Source organism: Rhipicephalus sanguineus, chromosome 5, assembly GCF_013339695.2.
Source record: "Rhipicephalus sanguineus isolate Rsan-2018 chromosome 5, BIME_Rsan_1.4, whole genome shotgun sequence".
Classification (NCBI taxonomy): Eukaryota; Metazoa; Arthropoda; class Arachnida; order Ixodida; family Ixodidae; genus Rhipicephalus; species Rhipicephalus sanguineus.
The window spans coordinates 11,289,445-11,311,841 of NC_051180.1; the positions used below are offsets into that span (position 1 = coordinate 11,289,445).

A 22,397-nucleotide genomic window follows, 5' to 3' on the forward strand; every position below is an offset into this window, starting at 1 on the left:
CCCGACGCCGGCTTTTCTTGGAGGTGTTATTAACGCCATTTTCGTGACAAGCAAACACTGTGTGTCCTGTCGCTGCGCTCACGGCCCCAGGTAGCACTGAGCGGCAGTTGAGTGAAGCTGTGCCTGCCTCCACAGAAGACGATGCGGACCGCTGTTCTTTGGAGGCTTGGCGGCAAGCATGGCACACTAGACCGGACGCCCTCGGTCTTGGAAGAAGGCGGCGGTTCCTGGCCACGCCGTGTGTATCAGCTATCGGCGACACCATCGTGTTCGACTGCGTGCTTGTGCCATGGCCCGTGGCGATCCGAAAACCGAAACACCGTCCGTGGCACTTCCAACCGGCGCCTGGTTTCACTGGTGCCTACATGCGTGGACAGACCTTTCACGCAGCTGGGCTGTAGATGGCGTGTGTGACCACGCTACGGCAGCGCCCTCCGCACGCTCTTACAACTATGTTGATATTGACTGTGGGTCCTTAATGCACAAATTTGGCTCTTTGTGGTAGGCGTGTAAAAAGATCACTATGCGGCGATTGCAATAAATGTGGTTAAAACATGGCGCCATCCCGTGTATGCTTTATTTCATGTTGACTGCACCTCACGCTGTTTACGCTAATGAGAAAGACGGTGATGATAATGGTCCCTCAAATGGCCGCACGATTCACGGCCGATCCCCCGTGGTGGGTTGGGCCACTCCTCTAGGACCCAACCAACCAACCATTGCGGAGGTCTCCGAGCAATCGGGTAGCGTTTTGGAAGAACAGTATGACTGGCAACGCTGGCGATGTGCAACGTCTACCTCGAAACACTTTGCTATCATACTGACACGTAACAGCCGTACGGAGCTGAACCACATTTCAGCGTGGCTGCAGTGACAACGACAAGAATGAAATCGCGCTTATTGATAGTATTATTGAGAATCTTGGTCACGTTTGCGCTAAGTGTAAACATATCTTGTAAATAACATTATACACGAGTTACAAGTAGCATCATTGAAGGAGGAACTGTTTCCGTACTCGCCATTGAGCTTCACAGCGGTCGAAGTGCCAGCAGTACCGCCTGCCGGAACATGATCTATGCCGGCCTGTATACGAATTGACCAAGCGCTTTAAAGCTGCCAACCTATGACAAAGGGCTGAGCTATAATTCATCATCATCAGCCACCGCGTCAACAAAGTGTGCAGCTGCGTACTAGTGGTTACTGCACTAATTAGTAAAATGATGAATTATGATGTAGTTGTCACTTCGCAAATGTGCTTGTAGTGTTCTAGAAGAGTTTACAGACATTTCTCTTTTCGCGGCACGCTTGAGGGGTCCACCGAGAAGCAGAGCCTGCCTAGCAAATGAAAAGGTAATGCGAACGGGGCTTAAGCTATCGCGTACCGCTCTTAAAGGCGAAGCTCAAGCGTCTTCCAAGTTTTTAATTACATTAGTGCTGCCCAGAATGAGCAAAAAAGGTACAAGAAATGGGGGACACGAGGGCGATAAACTACAGTTTATTATGTGGCACTTGTGAACAGCTTGTATGCTCGGTGAACAGCAAGAAGAAAGAAGTACAATTCTTGCGATTCGTGCCCCTAGACTCTCTAGCATTCAATACAGAAAGCGGAACCACAATATTTTCGCTTACCTACAAATAATCCTTTTAGAATTATCCTTTTTTTTTCGTTCACAAATCCTACTGCCGCACGATTCATGGCTGATCCCTCGTGGTGGGTTGAGCCATTCCTCTAGGAACCAACCAACCAACCAACCAACCAAGAAACACCAATCTCTTGCATAATATAGATGGAACACACACACATTCCTGCATATATTTTGCTATAACTTTTGCTGAGGTAATCTCACGCATGGATCTATCCGAATTACGATGCACAAAATTATATATTGGCACATTTGTAGAAGCAAGGTGCAAAGTGACAGTAGAGCGTAAAGAAAAACAATTTATTTGCTCGCTTGCTTTCATTCACATTCAAATAAACATTTGAAAGTGCGATGCTTGCTTTTTTCTTTTTTTTAAAGAGTAGGTCAAATGCCAACAAAACGTCGCAAAACATCTCGCAAGATGGGGTTGCAACTTTGTTTATCGTTACAAATACTGACACGAAACTGACAAAAATGATTTACAACTTGTTGTCTTCCTAAAGAAAAAAAATTGCTACATTTTCGAAATCGATCGCATTGCGTTGCACTAGATGTAGCTCTGTGATGCTATTTACCAAGAATGCAGTACGGAATCATGAATACGAAACAATTTATAGGCAGGCATGTACGATCAGTGTATATATATATATATATATATATATATATATATATATATATATATATAGCCATATGTATGGCCATATAAGAGAATCAAGAGTCGGAGTCGTCGAAAGCATGGGGCTTTTTCGAAAACGCCTTTTTTTTTGTGCCTAGCGCATTCCCACGGTAAACATGGTACCCAGCAAAGCGGGCGGCTGAACTGAAGACGCAGCGCCGGCGGGCGAACGGATCGCAGGGCTCACGACACGCTGTGGCTGCGCAGCCGAACCGGCGGCAGGAGTCTTTACGACAGGGGAGCCGGCTTCTTCAGTCGAAGCGGCCCCCTCCGAGCTATCGAGGGACTTGCGCCGCGAATCCTTCGGCTGTTCCTTCCCTTGGTCGACCGCAGGTGACTCGGCGTCTTCCTCCGACGGCGGAGGCGTCGCAGGCTGCAACCAAGAGCAGCGTATGATGTCGAATAAGCGAGCGGCTATACAAAGAAGAGCGCAAGTGAATGTTGCATGCTGCGTAAGGAGAAAGCATAGGTGCGTCATCAAACGCGAAAATTGACCGTCGGTGGCGTCAACACGAGTGATGCAAGAAAATCACCCTCACGTGATTACGTCACCATATGACGTCATTGTGACGTCATCGCATGACATTGTCGCTTGGTCAAAGGTGTGCCGACCACGGAGACACACCTTTCAATGCCTTCGATCCTGGAGGCAGTGCAAAAGAACGTTGAACGCAGAACGGAGGCGGAGGATCAACACGTCGGTTGAACAGAAAAAGAACAAGATGGATTTCGCCTTCGAGTAGTCTTAGCCGAATGCGTAAGGGACCCTGCGAGTTTTATAGGAGGCCTCCGAGAACCGTTTCTTTGCAGCAACTGCGTGCGGCGGCGTGCTCGGTATAAAATGCTTATCAAAGAGCAGTCATCACTCTTTGAAACGCGCATCTCAGAACGGATTTTATTTTTCGTTTTTGAACGCAATCATGGCTAATTAGAAGATATATATTGATTGTACCTCACGCAGATAAACAATAATTTCCGTACGCAGTGTTTTAGCGCGGTGATCCGCAATCTTTGTTTCTCACGTCTCGTTTTATGGGCTCCATGGCGGAGATCAGTTGTGATGGTTCCATCTAACGTAACAGACTGCTCCGCATCGCAGGATATTTCACACTCGTCTGCTGCGGTGTACTGACGGCATACACGGTTGTCAAACGGCGCAGTCTGCATGAATCCTCCGATTCTCCGAAGCAAACTCGCAGCCAGGACATCAGTGATAAGAGTCACTAGAACAGAAGGTATACAACTTCAGATGAAAGAATTTACTAACGTTTCTGGAACACATCTATAAAGTACTTTCTTATTGCCCCCACAGATGTTTACCGCAGTCCACGTAGAGGACCAGAGGCTTAGTGCATCGAAAACCTTTTTAACGCTGGCAGAACGCCAAGAGAATACGCAAAGGACAATCTACCTCGGCCCCTATTGCTGCAGACAGTGCAGTAATAACGTACCAGGTAAATGTTGAGCGTGTACTGAATATAACGAATAAAACGAGTGCACAATGAACAAATAACAATACAAGAACGATACGTGTCCCTTCTTCGCCACATTTTTTTAGCACATGATTTGAAAACAATTAGCGAGGAATTATAAACGATTCTTCTGTTGAGGGGCAGTACATCATTTTTTTTTTGTGAGTGCAAAAGGGCACTCCATGTTACTTGACGCTTAATGGTGAAGGGGGGTAGGTGACAGTCCCTCTCCAAGGATCCTTTGGAATCATCCCTGCAGATTATACTCGTATACCGGGCATCCCTTGCATAGAAAGCCTATGCCGGCTTACAAAACCAGTATAGGCTTTGTAAGCCAGCGCACAAAGCGTACAAAGCGTAAAGAGCACACAAAGCCAGCGTGCATGACTTGCCTTGAATCCGTACCAGATGTCGTGCAACTCTCCCCGATGTCGGGCAATGACCACGACGGGTATCAGGGTTGCAGGCACGAGGTACAGCAGCGCGGGCTGCGCGGTTTTCATGAGGAACAGAGCGACGAACGTCACCACCAGGCCCACGCCATATGCTGCGTAAACAACAGGCGAGACGTTAAAAAAAAGGAAAAAAAAAACGCACAGTGGGAGTGCGTGGCATTTAGACCCGTGTCATTGCACCGGAGTGCATTCTTAGAGCCGAAAACAACCGCATTCGGCTCAACAGGCACGCATTGCCTATGCTGCAAAACACGCCACACAACACGAGGCGGCCTATCATGAAGCCACACGACGCAAAATTTCTGCGATAAGGGAGCAAGGTTCATGGTACTCTCACGTATATATATAGTTCACGTAGTCTTTCAGTTGAAAATAAAATGTGAATTTAAAGAACTGAATTCTGGAGTCTTGCACGCCTTGCAAGCAATCTGGAGCTGATAGTGCCCCATGAGAGATGGTGCCTGGAGATAATGCCTGAGAGATAGTGCTCTGGAGAGATAGTGCCCCGTGGTCAAGATGTTGTGACCTCGAAATTCGAGCTCTGTGGTCATATGAGGCACTGAGCTGTACTGCGGTGGTTGTAGAGTACATTGAAATTTCACACATCATATGTCTAGAGGACTTAGTGGCACGACTCAAGAAACTTAATGCAGATTCAAACAAATACGTTGGCTACTCCGTTTTTAACAGAGTGAAACAATTTTTATCCTATTTCGGTACGAAAATAAGGGGATGACATAAGATTGACTATCACAGTATGAAGTCAAAAGTCGCTTGGATATGCATTGGTATTCATAGAAAGCTGTTGTAAAATGTAAACGCTGTGCTAAGAAGCCTAATGGGGCGAAAGATGCTTAAACAGTTGGTCGAAGGGCGAACACGAACGCACTTACCGATCACTGTGGTAGTGTAATAGAGGCGGCGCTGAGACGCGATCAGGTCGAAACTGTGCACATATGCAACCAAGAACCCTGCGAGCATCAAGAAGGAGTTGCAAGATGTCCCCATCAGAATGGGGGATACAGGGAACCGGTTAGTTGTAGAAGACTCAGAGGTAACCGAGGGGTTAACTTATTATTGTCACCCAGTAAATGGAAAGCATAGGCGAGGTACGACATATCATTTAAAAATGAGATGATGTACCCCGTGGCGGTTATGAACACCGCTATAACTACCGCTAAAGAAAACTGCAGAACTTCCAAGCTGCGACTTCAGAATGCGCTAGAGCTCAAGCATCAAAGCTGGCGTTCAAGATTGACCCGAAGAAGCGACAGGTGCGGTTACTCGAGCTGGCTGAAATGCACTGCAAATTGACGCTGTTCCGCCACATACAATTTTCAGCCTAAAGTTTGCGACCATAGGCGAGCGCAGGGTTCCCCTTCAGGGGGGTGAAGGTTCATCGCAACGCCCCCCTCCCTATTAGGTCAATGTATGGGGCAGACTGCGCCGCCCCCCTCTTAAGTTACTAGGGGAGCGGCCGCCCCCCTGCGCACGCCTATGTTTGCGACTGCAGGCTGGCGAACATAACATCTTCAACGGCACTAATTTTGCTACAATGGGCGAACATGGAGCACATTTTTCGAAAGAAGCGCGTGTATGCTCTATAGTCCAGCCGTGGTGCAGGCGGGCATCTGGAATGTTCCATAAGCCTGTAGTGACGTTTAGTGACGTCATGCGCATATATGTGTTTCACACCCACCGGGAATAAGGATATCGCCGAGTCCGAGCAGCGACCACTCCCCGAAGCAAGCGGCAAGGTCGTGGTCGCCGAGCCGAGGAACTCGCATCACCATCGGTATGAGCTCATCGCTGCCACCGCCTCGGGCTACTTCCACCATGATACTGTCGCCTCTCTGCGCGCAGTGCAAGATACCTTGTTTGAAATATGGACCAAAGAAGGGGATATTTTGTTTCTAGGGGATCGTTTATATATGCTAGAAAGAACCAATTCAACCGAACAGACAATTAGGCCAGGGAAAGCCTAGAGTACGTTAATTGTTGTATTCAACCGTAGTGTACTAAATGTGACGTAAATTGAAAGGAATTAAAGTGGACCAAAAATCACCCTTTCCGTCGGTTGGATCTGAACCCATAACCTTAATTCGAAGGTTTTGGGTTCAGATCCCGCCGATGGAAAGGGTGATTTTTCGTCCACTGCAGTGCATTGAAATTTACGTCACGATTAGTACACTACAGTTAAAGAAGGCAACAATTAACGTCCGCTGTGCTTTCCTGGCCTGATTGTCTGTTCGATTCATTTGGTTGCAATATTCAGCTCCAGTCTTTTTTCTCTAGTCGGTTGCAAGCAACGTGCGCGCTTTCAGTTTACCCAGTATACAGTGAGTCGCCGCAGAGCTCAAAACAACACTAACACGCACGAACGCACTCACACAGAAAACACTCAAGAGAGGTGCTTGCGAGTGTGAGAGATGCGTGTCCACCATTGAGCTCAATGTTGAACGCTGCAGCTTTCTCCCCCTATGTTCCTTGCACGTTTGGATTTTCGGACTAGTGTCTTGGCAACCGCTGTTCAAGTATCATAAAGGGAAGAGTATACGCGTCGCTTTAGGAGTAGCGCTGTCGCGTAAAACGCGCGTGTGTGAAGTCACGATTGTGGTTGAGTGAAGGGTTCGGTTTCAGAGCTCTGACCAGGAATCTACGAAATGTCTGGAACTATAAAAAAAGCACGTTTTGTAGATTATGACTTACCCCCGATGACTTCGCGAAGCTGTTGGTATCGTTGTGAGGGTTTGATTTCTGCGAAGGAAAATATACATATATACTAACCATATAAAGGGAGACACACTAGAGAAACGGAGTCGGGGACACGACCTACTGTCGTGGTCGGAAAAAACTCAATAAAACAGTTGGGCGTGAAAGACAATTAGCTGAATTTCGCATAACTAATTAGGTGGCGCACAATTTCGGCAGGCGATTACGGTTTGAATTACCGTGTTTCATATAATCCCTCGCTTTACATCTATCGAGGCAGTGTGCCACAGACCCATGACTACAAATCGCAGCGTTCCATGCAAACGTAATTGTGAGGACAATGGAACTCATCAAGGGGTTCGTGCACAAGCAGTCGACTCGAATAAAACATGTAAGAACATCCAAAAGTCAGACGTTCACCAGCCAGTACAATGTGTGCAGAACAGATCGAATAAAAAAATTAAGGAAAAAATGCAGTCGCTTATTTATTTATTCCAAATACCCTCAAATGCAAATGCATTATAGAGAGGAGTGCGTAACAAGGGAACAGTACGTCACAAAACGTGATACAAAGGAAACTGCAATGCAGAAACCATAAAACAGAATACAACAAGAAATATTGATAAAAAGAAACACCGCATGGTACACACAAAAAGACTTACTATAAAAAACGGTTAGAATGAAAAAAATGCAAATAAATATTGTCTGAACAAAGTATGATTGTGTACTGGACTTCAATGGTGAATTGAACGTGGGAAAGAAATCATTATTGAAGCAAGAAACATTGCATAGGATTGTTTTGACTTCATATACATTTCCACATTCCTATTCGCTTCACATTCTAAACTGTAGCTTTAAAACGAGAAGAAAAAAAATGTATGGAAGACAGTGGTGCCGTAACTAATAGGGCACAGCAACAAAAGATTAAGGAAAACCTGTCGTCATGGCGTTGGTGACTAAGTCAATGGCCAGAAATAAGGACATAGTGAGTGGGCGCTTATTTTACAAATTGAACCAATAGTTTTGTTTCTTCGGTTGATGGCTACAAAAATGAAAAATATATCGACTACGCCACAGACAGCGCACCTTAGTCAAATAACGGAACAGAATTACAATTTCCTGCAGCTAGCTGTACAGTTTAGAGCAACAACATGCTAAACAATGTTCTAGCCACTGTAATTCCCTTGCTCGCGAACTTAATGCTCTGAGATAGCCTCGCAATAGTAAGTGTAGCAATACTAAATGTGTAACGCTCACTTACTGGCAGAATGAATGGTGTGAGAAAGACGAAGAATATGTCGTAAAAGAAGAGCAAGATCAACAAGACGGAGATAACCTGCAGTGAAATAAAAATGACCGTTAATTGTGCCACAGGATGCTGCGATAAAAACTGTTCCCTTCGCCTCTGTCGCTGCCCGAGCGTCAAAACATGCTAGTCATGCCACAGTTTGTCTCAATATCGAACTCGCTTTACTTTTTGGCGTTAAGAACTGTTTGCTATTGACCGTAAACTGTAATCGCGCATGCACTAAAGCTGTTGCTCCGAACAAATGGTTTCCGATAGGAGGCACAAAGGCCATTTTCACGAGGCTCCTCGCTCCAGAGAAATATTTGAACTGAAATAACGTGAGCTTGGGCATGTTTTATTCCATCCTAACACCTGTTGCGCACAGAAAGGGTGCGTCACTATGTACTCTCACTGTAATAGGACGAAGCTCAGCGTAGACATCACGGGAAATTATCGAGGCGGCCAAGATTGTGAGCTCGGAGGAAACGTGCGTGAGCGCGCCTTCAATTGAGCTGACAAGAAAATAATTAGACTTCTTAAATGCGATAGGAAGGGTGACTTGAAGAAAATGGTTTCTTCAGCATGGCCTGGTAATCTTGTAAATATTTCTCTTGTACTATCATGTTATCTTTGGGTGCATATCTTTCACATGTATCATCAATGTTTTGAAAATTTAACCTTGCGCTTACGCGCCCGGGTGCGTTGCTTTCCGTTTCCTATATTTTTATTTGTACTGCTTCGTAAATAAATCATTTCTTGGAATTTAGCGCAGTGTCCGCGTCGTACAACTGTGTTCCTGTCCTTTCTGTGCGCAATAGGTGTTAAGATAAAATACCTGCCGTTGAATGACATCGCTGACACAGAGCTGACAACATGCACACGCGCAGACGGAATATGTGAAAAGTGAAAATGAAACGCAAAATAAAACAAAATAAAGAAAGACATAGCACATTTCGATTCAAAACTCAAACTGCTGCTTTATCACTCTGTCTGAATACAGCATATATGTTTGATCCCACAAGTGCGCTCGGCTCACACATTATTAAATAAATACGTCACCTCGCCCTTTTCACTTTCACACACAGCGCGAAGGATATAACAAGACACTAGAAGAAGATACCACGAAACACAGCGCTTGTGTTTCGTCGAATCATCTTGTAGTGTCTTGGTATCTCCTTCGCGCCGTGTGTAAAGATGCAGATGCACCAACTCGCCAAGCTAGCTACTGTACTTCACCTTTCAGCTTGTTCTTACGATGTCTAGCCCCAAAGGAAGAACACCTCGTATTTTCCTATAAATAGTATTTCCCGAGGTTAAGTGAATGGCAAAAAGACACAAACAGAAAAGTTATGCATAGGGCCAGATCACCATAAGGTTGGGCATGCGCAGGGTCTTGATCATGTAGACGCAGAATATGATGCCCAGCGCGTCCTGCAGCAACCAGGACTTCGGGTTGTGCCGGATGACGACGAACGAAAAGGCCACGCCGACGGATAGCACTATCACGCACACCTGCCGCACCTCCAGCTGGACGTAGAAGCAAGGGAGCACGGAGCTGGGCACCCTGCCGAACACATCGCGTTAGATAGATACAAAGTCATGTACTCTTCAGCTATAGTGCGCGCAGCAGTGTTAAACTGAAAAATAGACTGAAAAGCAGGGTTTTGTTGACCGAGGCACGCTGTGAGGGACGCCGTGGTATAAGGACCAGCCAAGATCCCTCAACCGAACCCTTCACAGGCCCACTAGAGTACTGTACACTCAAAGGGGTACTGACAAAATTTCGCAGCCGAGATAGACTGCGGGATCGATTCCCGTGAACATGCGTATATCTGCAAAATATCAACAGCGAATATAGGTTGGAAGTAATTTAAATGAATTTTGAAGTTTGCGTGAGCGATCGACACCCTCGCGCTATTGACACTCTCAAAGGTGACCCTCGGTGACCCCTCTACTTTCCTCACGTGACCATGCTGCAACAAGTTGTGATGACGTCATAGCCGCCATTTTTTTTGCCGGGTTCGCTTCAGCAGCCTATAGCAGCCTACTTCTCGGCGGCTGCTCGCGAACCACGCGGAAGTGCGTCACACAGGCCCGCAGCCAGGAATTTTCGGGGGGGGGAGGCCACTTGCTGGAGACCTTGACTATTTGAGAAAAACACATCTTTTTATTATTTATTTTTGGTCAAAACACCTACTTCACCAAAATTTGGGGAGGGGGAGGCCCTCTAGGGCAACCCCCCCCCCCCCTTGCAACTGGCCTGGCGTCACAGTTCTGTGTGCTGACGTGATCAAGCGCAGCACCCACTAGGTGGCGATAGTTGCACTCGGCGGCTTGTCCTTTTTTAATCCGAAACTGACACTGGTCGGTAATGAGGAGCCTGTAATTACATAGCTGTCGCGTGCTGCAGCAAACGATGTGCCGTGTTATGACTAATAGGCCCCCGCCAACACATTGCAGCAAAAAAATCGTGTGGCCAAAATTTTTGTGTCAGTACCCCTTTAAGACAGTACAGTATTTTCAGTTTTGGCAGGCGCGCACCTTATACGGGGCAGTCGGGTAGACACAAGACGCGTATTGGCTAAGTATTGCTGCACACAGCAATACTTTGCCCACAGCAATACTTTATTACTCTGTTTGACGGAATGTTCGACGCGCCGTGTTACGTCAGCAATAGTGAAGGAATACTTTTTCCTTCCTTGGGTAACCTGCAACCAATAACTGGATTGCTCAGGTCCCTTAAGATTGCGACTGAAATTTTTATTTGAAAAAGAAATATAAATGTGTGTGGCAGTTTCGCGTGAAAGACGAAACATTCGGAGCGATAGAAAATCTACTCGATAGAATGTTGTTAGGTTAATCAGTCATATATATAAAGTCGAAAACATTTCGTAATTAAATTAACGAGCACAGTGTCAGCCGCACAAGCAAATATGAACGAAAATTACTCGGTGATCATGAAATTGGCCTCCACCATGCAAGCGCGATGAAGAACGCCGGTGGTGAGGAGCTGCTGCTTCGCGCAGCCTGTCGTTTCAGTGCGTCTCGGAAACTTCAGATTACGTGATCAAAGCGAGCGGGAACGCTGCGCGCATAAAGGCACCAAAAATTTCAGCTCACACTCTGCAACCAGCGCGGAATATCACTATGTCATAGCGCTTAGCTCCAATATGCGCCCAGCCACGCTGACAGCTATTCGCAACCATGCAGCCGGACTGGAGGAGAAGACGCGTGCTAACTTGCACGCCATCGGCTACGTCGCAGCCGTTGCAGTTGTGCGCAATGTTGCCCCTTTCAAACGACGCTACAGTGCGAGAGAGTGCGTACTTCGTGGTGCCGACAGGCAGCCTGTGGACCAGGGGTTCGAGCACGCCAATGAGGGCGACTGACGATGCCAGCACGAACATTCCGATAATGACATACACTGAAAAAAAGAAACCGGCACCGTTGTCTTTATCAACATCAAAGAAAATAAAAATATATGAGTAAATGGCTTAGGCAGAAAAAGCATCAAACTGTCGTGACGATACATGCATCGTCTTTTTTCTTTTTTTTTTTTCCTTTCACGCCACTTTTCGCTTATTTAACGTTGCAAACGTCGCATTAATGAATGCCGCAGTGAAGCCATCGCTGACGTCGCCTAGTTTCACAAGTGCCGCTGTAGCACTCCCGGGATATTAAGGCAAAACTCTCATCTGGCTCATGAGTGAAAAAATCGGGCGCCAGGTGGCGTGAGCACGAATGGCTCCAAACGTCAGTAATATCTAAAAAGAAAATACTTTATTTGTGCGCAGAACGTTTGAGAAAAGAAGTCAGATAGGACAGAGCGCACTCCTGTCCCCCTGCGCTCTGTCCTATCTGACTTTTCTCAAACGTTCTGCGCACAAAAAGTGTTTTCCTTTTAGAATGCAATGCCAACCAGCCCTTGTAGCCACCCTGTTGTCAGTAAATTAATAATCGCGTCCCGTAAGAGCATAGGCTTCCGGCTGTGCTCTCAGCTTAGTGTTAGCTAAAAAGACTCAATTTCTTTCCTTGCTGCCCACGTCACATCCCAAACTGCATGCGCTGATGCGTAGTACACTCTCCATTAATTTATATTATCATTTGCTGGCTAGAAGCCTTATGAATGAACAGCTTGGCATCAAGTACAAAATATAGAGATGTGACGTGTCCGGTAAAGCATACGTTATGTTGTTTTTTTTCTTCAAAATTCCGAATCAAAGAGGAATACAAAACCCTATTGTGTGGCATAGTGACCGAGGAGAGGGCGGTTATTGTCAGTCAAAGAAAAGTAGTGCTACTTTGGGGAGCCCATAAGGGAAAATAGGTCGGCGCAAGGGACAGTGGTGTAGCCAGGAATTTTTCTTTTTTTTTTTTTCGAAGAGCGCACCGCCTTCATCGTAAAGTGGTGCCCAGGCAGGTGGTTGTTGTGTTAGGTATTGTACCATAGAGATGTATTTCGGTATGAGTGCGTGTCCAGCGTGAAAACAGACGAGGTAAATCTGAACCAACGTGTGGTCACAACGTGCGGAGCGGGTGTCCGCGCGTCTGCGGAAAGCGATCTGTGCGCACTGACCAAGGTACTGGATGAGCAGGTAGATTACGACGAGCGAGGAGGACATGAAAATCACGAAAACGAGAATGCCGACGGGCGTAAGCTCGATGTCGATGTCGTCGACGCTGGTATCAGTCAGACGCTTCGTGTCGACGACGTCTCGTTTGGAGACATCGCCGCCAGCAGCGACGGCACCTGCACCAGCAGCGCCGCCCTCCCTAGCAGCAGCACCAGCACCAGCGGCACCACCACCAGCTCCGGCACCGACAGCACCAGCTTCAGCAGCGGGCTGGCTTGGCTTGCGCGCTTCGACTACGGCTCGTCGAGAAGGCATGGCCGCCAGCTTTCTCGCTCTGTACACGTGGTAGCGGTAGCTGCAATCGGTTTGAATCAAATTTTACTTTCCAGAAACAAAAGTACAGATAGTAACAGCGTAGCGCTACTGTTCATCCTCAGTGAGAAACTGCCTCTCTGAGCAAGGTCAGTGGCTCTCACATTCAAAACAAAATATGAAAATAGTCGAAGTACACGGAAATAATAAAAAAAAACTTTCAGTGATGTCACACCACTGTGTGAATGAAGAGCCAGGAAGTAAAACGGTAACCAAAGTGCGGTAACGTGCATACAAAGGAACAATTATCTCATTTAAATTTCAAAATAGCAAGGTACCTGGTGTTTTATTGAGTTAAGGACAAAACACGTGAGTACATACTACATACCAAATACAGTATCACGATGAAGAAGATAGAGAAGGAGCTTCCAGTAATTACAAAACAGTTCACTATAGGAGCTAAGACAGCAGGTCACAAGCGGGAGTTAGAAATCGTACGCAGTGAGAAAGCTTCAAATAAGGGTGCCAAAACAAACGACTTGGTCATGCACTATACATCATCACCATCATATGTATGTCCACTTCAGGACGCAGGCCTCTCCCAACTATTAAATTCGAGTTCATTTTCAACCCGAACGGGAAGAGTTGATCGCACATTTATGCAGCTGATTGAAGACAGGGTGCAGTAAGAGGCATAGCTATAACGTGCACAATAACGGAGTATGTAATCACCTTTAGAAACCTGGATGCACTTAAACTGAACAAGAACTTGGAGAGCGCTTGAGCTTGCCTTCAAGAGCAGAACGTGATAGCGTAATCGGGCCCCGCTCTCAACGCATTTTCGTTCGCTTGCTAGGCTTCGCTTATCGGTAGACACCTCAACCTTGTCGCGAGAAAAGGAATGTCTGTGCGCATCGGCCTGCGCAAGGTTCTCCATTAAGAAGGGGGGGGGGGTGAGGCTGTGGCAAAGTCTCACCGCATTCCCTCCCCCCCTCTTATTGGTCCAGACCGAAGAAAACAAGCTTCGCAGTGGATACAACAGCGAAAATCAAGCGATGACGCGCTTCTCGCTGCGACCTGCCTTCGGTCCCCGGCTTTCCAAAGATAAAGGTGGGAAATGAAAAGTTCTTGGAAAGCAACATCAGAGGTCTTCGATCGCCATTATGGTTAACAACCTTCATGGCCCTGCACTTTGAACAATGGCTGGATAGGCCCGAGACTTGGCACCCCCTTCGTTGATTAGGGGGCGGGGGGTAGGCGCCCCCCTGCCGCACTCGTGCGCACGCCTATGTCTGTGCGCGTAACATCGGCCGCTTTAAACTCTCCTAGAATGCCTACTGTAAGTACAGTTGCGAAGTGCCCACTACGCCATAATTCGCTCATCTCAGAAATATGGACGTCTGGACGAGTTAGTATGATAGCTCAAAAGTGAAAATGGCATGAAATACGCAGCACAGAAATAATGAAACGGAGCACACGAGTGGCTGCGGTGAATTCCTCCGTTCCTTCACCGCGGTGGGTGGTTACGCATGCGCAGAGCCCGCCACGGTCACTTACAGCGTTACGAAGGTACACATGCTGACAAAACACGACACGCAAAGCATAATGCGAGGTAAAAGAGAGGCTGAAAAACCTTGAAAATAGGCGCACGGAATGTATGCGGTTCCTTTGCCAATAGCTTCAACTTTTATTTTAAACTCGCACTCCGTTATCATTATCTGCTGTTGTACGACATAGTTTATAGCCACTTAGTATGCGCCCTGAGGGAACTTCCAAATGGATGTGGAAGCTAATAGCGCTCAGTGTGATTGCTGCTGGGGTTAAAAAGTAGCTCTCGTGTGTCCATTTTATTCTTTCAGCGTCATGTTTTCTGGAGCTATTTTAACATCTCTGTCATTTTTTTGCAAAAACAATTAAGCATAAAAAAACGTGGTGCTCATGACTTACATCTGGTCGCTAACGGTTCCTGCCCAAAAAGCGCCAGCTGCCACGCTGAAAGTAGCGATGAACCACACCAGTATCAGGCTTGCGTCCATTTCGTATTCCTTCGTGAACATTAATCCCGTCAGTTGTTGGTTCGGCGTCATCAATTTCTGGTGCAATAAAAAAAAAGGAAAGAAATATTGGCGAAATTGCCTGTCTGTAAACAACCGCATGAAAGTATCCTGATGATAAAGGAGAGACAAATCAGATCGTACGTGCCAAAAACAGTTTGTACACGAATTTTTGAACGCAACACGGTCGCGTATCAATTACAAAAAAAAAAGACTAACGGCAGGTGTCGGTTAAATCCGACATTATCACCAATTAGAATATAAAATTACAGCGACAAATGTGTTTTCTGATATGCTGTAAGGACCTTCTGCGTTTTATTGATACTTTATATTCCAGAACGTTGTACCTAATTATCACACAACTTTTCGAATCGAGTGTTCTTCTGAGGACTGCTGAAAATTTAGCAATGTAAACGTTGACCGCGTATTTACGGGGCTTGTAAACGAGTACAGTACTTTAAATGAGCATGGCCAGTTAAGCGTTTCGTGAGCACTGTCAACATGAGACAGCCTTGCGCTGAAGTGTTGATATCTGCGTCGGCGTTAAACAATAAAATGCTGAATGCGTGATAGCTACTATTTTAAGTGTGAGAAGAACGCGAAATTGAATTTTGACTTGTTTTATACCTTTCTAAAACGAGTATGTTATTTCAGTTAGCTTCCGGGGAAAAAAAGACAGGACAAAAACGTTGTTTTACACAATTTCAATAAACTTCTTGCGCCCTGACTCATTATCTGAAAATCATTTTATTCCGCATTTAATAAATAGCGTTCCATGCTCCCCGATAATAACGCAGTTTCCAAAAAAATGGGGAAACAAGATGTGGACGTTGAAAAAGCATGGTACTTCGAACACTAAAAGTATTAGTGCGATTATATTCAAAGTTTAATGACAAGCGTCTCGCGTTAGAAGAAACACCAGCACAAAATTTCACCGTGATCAAGTATGGCTCGCGCCAAATTAGGCAGGAATGCGCGAGATGCAATTCACTCACCAACACAGTTATGAAACTCCGCCTGCTGACGAATCCCACAGCTATATCTAGCTGTTCCGATGATGTCCTTTCGTAAACGGCGTCGTCCTGTGGAAATAGGAAGGTAACATGCTAGCCCTTGTTGGTATTCCCACTAATTTTACTAAGGTCGTGTATGTGCTTTGGATGAAAAGCGCTAGCTGTAGCAAAAGAGACCGCTCAAAGTGCATTGTTATCGTCAATATTCTTCAAAGGCTTGACAGTGAGCAGTTATCGCAAGGCAACCGTCTCTGCGGATGTCGCCAGCACAGCGCTACTCGGTTAAAGGACCGGCACAGCCTGTACTCCTACCTTATCAGCGTTTACGAAAGCGAACTGCGTATGTGTGTTATGAGAACGTGGCCTTGAACGAAAACCGCGGAGACGACGCAATATCACGTACCGCGCGAGCTGCGTGCTCACTTCGCCTTTGCGAAAGCATGAAACCGAGGGGCTAAAGAAGATAAAAGAAGACAATCCGTTGGTGCAGCAGATGTGAAAAGCTTCCGCGGAGCGGATGAGGACGATTAAAAAATTCACAGCATATCCACGGGTGAATGATGAAGAGCTTGGGCGAAGCTCCTGAAGCAATCATGGTTACACCGTGAAATCTTCAGTGGTTTCGCCCAGCAGTAATCAAAGCGATAGCCCAGTACATCATCAAAGACGTGACAAACACTGTATGTATTTATACAAGAAATTTTATTAATCGCAAGTGGTAGCTAGACGTGGCTTCCGTTCCCCCTTCATTATAACGGCTTTATGGTCGGTGAAGTAATGGATCGGTGTTGGTCGTAGTGGGATGTTTGCAAAGACGAAGTAGTGGGCAGTTTGCAAAGGAGCGATGATGGGCCGGTTACGCCTTACGCCGGACGCCGGACGCGTGACAAGGTTAGACTAAGAGGAGCTTCGCCCCTAAAACATCTTTATTTACACAGATTCTTATCATAGCATGTGAGCGGGCTGCCTAATCCTGTGGTCCCCTGGTTCTGGCTGCCGCGCCGGTCCTCTCCACCATCTATAGTAGAGCACTGCACGGGCCCGGCCCGGCCCGCGGGCCAGGCCGGGCTCGGGCTTGAAAGTGCAGGCCTGGGCCGGGCCGGACTCGGGCCGGCCCGCAGTGTGCTAGTTGTACAGTTCTTTTAAATAAATTTTGTTGCTATGTTTTATTTTCACTATACTGTTATTGCAATGACTTGCCATGTGCCATATAGGCAACATGTCATTTGGTATTACGTGCCCAAACCACGATATGATTACGAGGCACGCTGTAGTGGGGACCGGATTAATTTGGACCACCTGGAGTTCTTTAACGTGCACTGAAAGATAAGTACACGGGTGTTCTTGCATTTCGCCCCCATCAAAATGCGGCCGCCGTGGCCGCGGGAATCGCACCCGCGTCCTCGGACTTAACCGCTGAGCTACCACCGCCGCCAAAGCAACATTTCGATGCATGTACACTCCGAATTTTCCGTCCGATCGCCCGCTACCAAGCGCAAGGCATCATTAATAATCATCATCAACAAGTAACATCCTCTAGCGGGCCCGGGCCGGGGCTGGTCATGAACAAGCGCACCCTGGATAAGTTTAGTAACGAACGCCCGAGTCCGGGCCGGGCCCGCGCTTGGGACCACGGACCCGGGCTGGGCTCGGGCTTCATAAAGCGGGCCCGGGCCGGGCCCGGACCGAAAAATCAGGCCCGTGCAGTGCTCTAATCTATAGTACTGGCGGTCATGTTTATCGTTGAGCAGGATGGCCTCCCACTGCTCCTCCGAGGGATTTGAAAGGAGGTGAACCTTGGAGTTAAGACGCCTATGTCACGTGGTATAAGTTAGCTACCTCTCCGCAGTGCTGGCACTTCGTATACTATAGCATGGGGTACCACTTGCGTAATTTAACTTGTGTTGGGTATTTCTTTGTTTCCAATCTCTTCAGGGTGTTTTCTACGGAGCGGCGCCGGCTGTCCTGTGCACTTTGTTCTTTACATGTTCATGATTTTCGCGCTGCTTCAATCATGCAAGTATTCCATCTAGCCCAACCTTCCATTCTACTGCTGTGTAAACAAAGCGGCATTCTACGTTTGCTGAGTCACGTGAACGCCGCTTTATTTATATTCTCATATATACGTATTTTACCGCGAATAACCCACCAAGAAAGATAACTTCACGACATTGCGGGGTCGCTATGCCGGGAAACTCTCCCCCCCCCCCCCCCCCTCTCGTCCACTTTTTTTTTCCCCCAAAGAACTCACACGATTGTGAAGCCATACTTTGACGTAAAAATTGCTTATTACCCTCACCTCAATGTAGATTTTTTGCTGCCGCTGCATTCAACACTAACATCATTCACCAATGGCATCACATTCACGACAGAACCAAAGCGTCTTCCAGAGCTTTAAATATTCTCCCGGTCTAGCACCTGCAGACACAGCGCCGACAGGCACACTACATGTCTACTGACAACGTGGCGTCTTTACGGCGGTATCCCCGAGGAAACCAAGACAGGGAGCGATCAGTCGCTGAACTCACGAGCCTGTTGTCCGAGAGGCCAACGACTAGCGCATAGGCGCTGGTGTTGCCGTAGTTTCGAGCTACTGTCTCGAGAGGACAGCGGCTGCTGTCGTTAATAAACACCACTGCCCCGGTCAGGTTGATTCCGTGCAGCGGCTGGCATCCGTCCTGCGCCGCCATGTTCGCCACGGGTCGGTCGCTTTTCTGCAGTTCGACATGTAAATACCAGGCAGATAATGAGGAACTTGTAAGGGGCCCACGCCGCACATCCTTCCTCTCATGCCCTCCCTGTACTCGCGTAGCGCCTAAGCAGGGGGGACCCTCGGATCTCTTGACGTCCCTATTCGTCATTTTGAAAGGGAACGTCGCATATATAGAGCTAAACAAATCACGACGTTTATCATATCAAAGTGCGCGTTGGCGGAGCCCTTTTAGTATAGAGCGTGACGATAAAGGTCACCTGCATCACCGTCTGAAATTAAAGCGCATTGCGTGATCCAGCGTTCCTGCCTAATAGAATTGGCGTGATGCACCCATTAACACTTCTCTACACCTTTCTGGGCAGATACTTTCTTTGATATGAATTCATTGAAGGTTCCACAAGATTTTCCCTTTCTCACGTAATCAAACGCTTTGCCCAAAGGGAAATTACGTCACCGCCACTACTGTGCCAATCTACGACAAAGCACTGATATTTCATTAGTATGGTGCTATGTATTCGGCACCCGTTACTGCCAGTGGTTCGCACTTGCCCGCTATAAACACCCACTATATCTCAGCTGCTTTGAGAAGACTGTACAATCAGAGTGTGTAAACGATGCTATGTGCTCACACTGCATGAGTATACTACCGGGATAAGAACAAATAAAAATAAAAATATACAACGCGAATTTCCATCGGTACCTTTACTAGTGCGTTTGGAAATGGTGCGATTCACCTATGGTAGCTGCGCTGGAGCACTAGAGCATGCGCCTCAGGCAGTGCGCGGTGTTGCCACGATTGACATGTTACAGAATGTAGTGGCTACCTTGCGCTTTATTTTCTTTCTTTTGTGTATGTTTACGTTAACTTCGGCTTGGCAAAATGCAAATTGCAGTTACCTTCGCAAATTATCGCCTTGTGTTGTGTAGCGTTAGCAACATATATACTTGACGCTCTTTGGACTACGGTTTTCGAGTTATCTGGAATTATACTATCAACATGACAGTGCTCTTTAGGTAAATGACAAAGACTTCGAGTTACAAGTGTGCATGGTAGTTAAGTAGCAGTCAAAAATGCACAAAACGCGCCCACCAAACAATAATGTATTTGCCCTCTTAGCGTCAAACGTCGGGAAACTTACCGCTTCCGACTTGTCTTGGGGCAGTTCCTTGAATTGAGGATAGTATCTGAGACAGAATGAAGAAACCTTCCCACTTGAAATGACATTCACTACTCCAAGTTTGCTGTTTTCGCTCTGCATAATGAAAAAAAAAGGGGGGGGGGATGGGTTAGAAGGAAGGAAGGATAACACTTTTCATTCAATGCCTATTTAACATACGTGAAGATGATATTATTGAGCTAATTTGTGTTTGTAAGCGTTAAATGTGATCGCCTATAATAAAGAAGCACAACGCAGACAGTGAGGCTCTAAGTACTTATAGAGGACAGTCTCAGAATACTAATAATTGTTGGGTTTTACGTCCCAAGACAACGATATGATTGTAAGGAATGCCGTAGTGGACGGTTTCGGAAATTTCGACCGCCTGGGGTTTGTTAACATTCACATGAACCTAAGTACACGGGCCTCTAGCATTTAGCCTCCATCGAAATGCGGCCGCCGCGACCGGGATTCGATCCCGCGACCCTCGGGTCAGCAGTCGAGCAGCATAACCACTAGACCATCGTGGCGGGTGCAGTCTGACAACACAAATGTTTAGTTGTAAGTAAGCACTACAAAACCGACTTCCAATGCTACTACAGGATATTTCACGACGAAAAGCATTACAGGATGACAGCACTATAGTCCTGTAACGCTCGTTTTCTTTACTTATATTCGGTGTTTTTTCACTGCTTCACTTTGCCATGAAGGTTCACCACCTGAACAAGTAGTCAACACTGGGAAGATGCCTGCAGCCCCATTCTTTAGCGTGCGCATTATTGTGCTAAGGGCCCTGATCACGGATTCACAATTTTTTCTTGCAAAAAAAAAAGGATTTGTGAGAAAAATCGCCGGTCACTTGTGATGGGATTCTTTATTAGTGTATATACTAAATACCAAGGCGACGGGCCGAATCATTGCAAAATAAAAACAAAAACAAATTCGACTACCGGGATTGCATTTACGAAGGTATTCGCATACAGATTCCCAATAACGAGATACAGATAATCGCATTAGAAATGCCGTCATCAGCAAGCGCGGCCGAATAATCAATAACTTTGGTGGCGCATGTATGTTTCGCAGTAGGAGCCTAATCATCACGAGCTATTCTCCGACAGCGGTCTTTTCAAATGCGGTCAGCGACTGCTACACACGCCGCGTTGACTTGGCAATAATGAAGCCTTGTTGCCGAGTGTGTGGTCTCGGATTAAATTCTGGTCCACAACGTCGTCCGCATTCATATCGATTCAAAGTTATTGAAAAAGCTTGCATATTGAGACCTTAAGTGTCAAAAAATTAACATCAGAATATATCCAGGATCATCAACCACGGCCGCCGTCCGTCCGACTACGTCGATAAGAAATCACATTTCTGAAAACAAGCACGATCAAATGGCACTAAAGGCGCATTCGATCTCCATGCATTGCCCGACATTGAAACAGAATCTATCATCGTGTTGCCCCTACGTGGTCTCAATACCACCGGTATCTGAACGCGACATGACATTGCAAGAAATAGTGCTCTTACCTGTGACATCGCCAACAGCGACAGCAGTACTACGACAACATTTGCGGAACGGGCGGTCATGACATTAAGGGCTTGAGGCAGACGCGACCAGGACACTGTCATTTTCGTTCCAATCCAGTCGAACACAGGCGATGTTGGAAGCAGCCTTAAAAGGTCACCTAGGGCGTGTCAGGCAGCGTTAAAAACGCACGAGCTGTACGGCTGCTGCTGCAGTTGCTGATGATGATAATCATGAGTCATGGAACGTGCCCACATAAGAGGTTAAGTCAAGAATTGGGCGGCAGGAGGCAATGTAAGGTAAGTAGCTACCTAAGACGACTCAAAGGCGAAAGCCATGTTATTTTTCTTCTCAGTCGATGCAGCGGCGTAGCCAGGGGGTGGCACGCCGGGCCCGTGCCCCCCCCCCCCCTCCCCCGAATTTTTTTTTGCCATGTCATACAGGGCACGAAATGACTCTACCGCATCTGCCTACCCGGGTCCCACTTCAGGTCAAGGAGGTGCTGGCGATGTAGTTTTGCTGCCTGCGGTGCGCTTGGGTCGTTATCCACGGCGCCCGAAGCGCACACGGGAAGTAATGCAGTGAAGGAAAACACAGAACGCCTCTTGTGCATAAGATTAGACAACATGGAGAAGTCTCTGGTGAAGTCGTTGGATGTAACAATCATTAAGGAACTGGCATCTATACTTTTTTTTCTTTTTCAGCTTATTGTACACACGACAAGAAATCGTATTTTTGCACAAGGTCTCTTGCCGTGTGTACACAAGCTCAACTATGTGATACAATAAGCACAAGAAAGACTG

General features: G+C 46.8%; 1 protein-coding gene and 1 long non-coding RNA gene across 2 annotated transcripts in view; both read right to left on the minus strand.

The window, feature by feature from the left end:
• Positions 1–15,220, minus strand: part of LOC119393100 (signal peptide peptidase-like 2B) — a 19,356-nt gene extending 4,136 nt beyond the window's left edge. The window contains exons 1-10 of the mRNA XM_037659922.2: positions 15,080–15,220; positions 12,823–13,175; positions 11,574–11,670; positions 9,615–9,810; positions 8,220–8,294; positions 6,956–7,003; positions 5,946–6,099; positions 5,140–5,217; positions 4,184–4,338; positions 2,507–2,692 (exon numbers count right to left, since the gene is read on the minus strand). Coding sequence (XP_037515850.2) covers positions 2,507–2,692; positions 4,184–4,338; positions 5,140–5,217; positions 5,946–6,099; positions 6,956–7,003; positions 8,220–8,294; positions 9,615–9,810; positions 11,574–11,670; positions 12,823–13,175; positions 15,080–15,219 — 1,482 coding nt within the window. The 5' untranslated portion in view covers position 15,220. The remainder of the gene's footprint in view (positions 1–2,506; positions 2,693–4,183; positions 4,339–5,139; positions 5,218–5,945; positions 6,100–6,955; positions 7,004–8,219; positions 8,295–9,614; positions 9,811–11,573; positions 11,671–12,822; positions 13,176–15,079) is intronic.
• Positions 15,221–16,181: 961 nt separating this feature from the next.
• On the minus strand, positions 16,182–20,161 carry LOC125758537 (uncharacterized). The gene is made up of 3 exons (XR_007416194.1): positions 20,052–20,161; positions 18,728–18,913; positions 16,182–16,268 (listed from the first exon to the last, which is right to left on the minus strand). It is a non-coding gene; the product is annotated as an uncharacterized LOC125758537 (long non-coding RNA).
• Between the last annotated feature and the right edge of the window lie 2,236 nt (positions 20,162–22,397).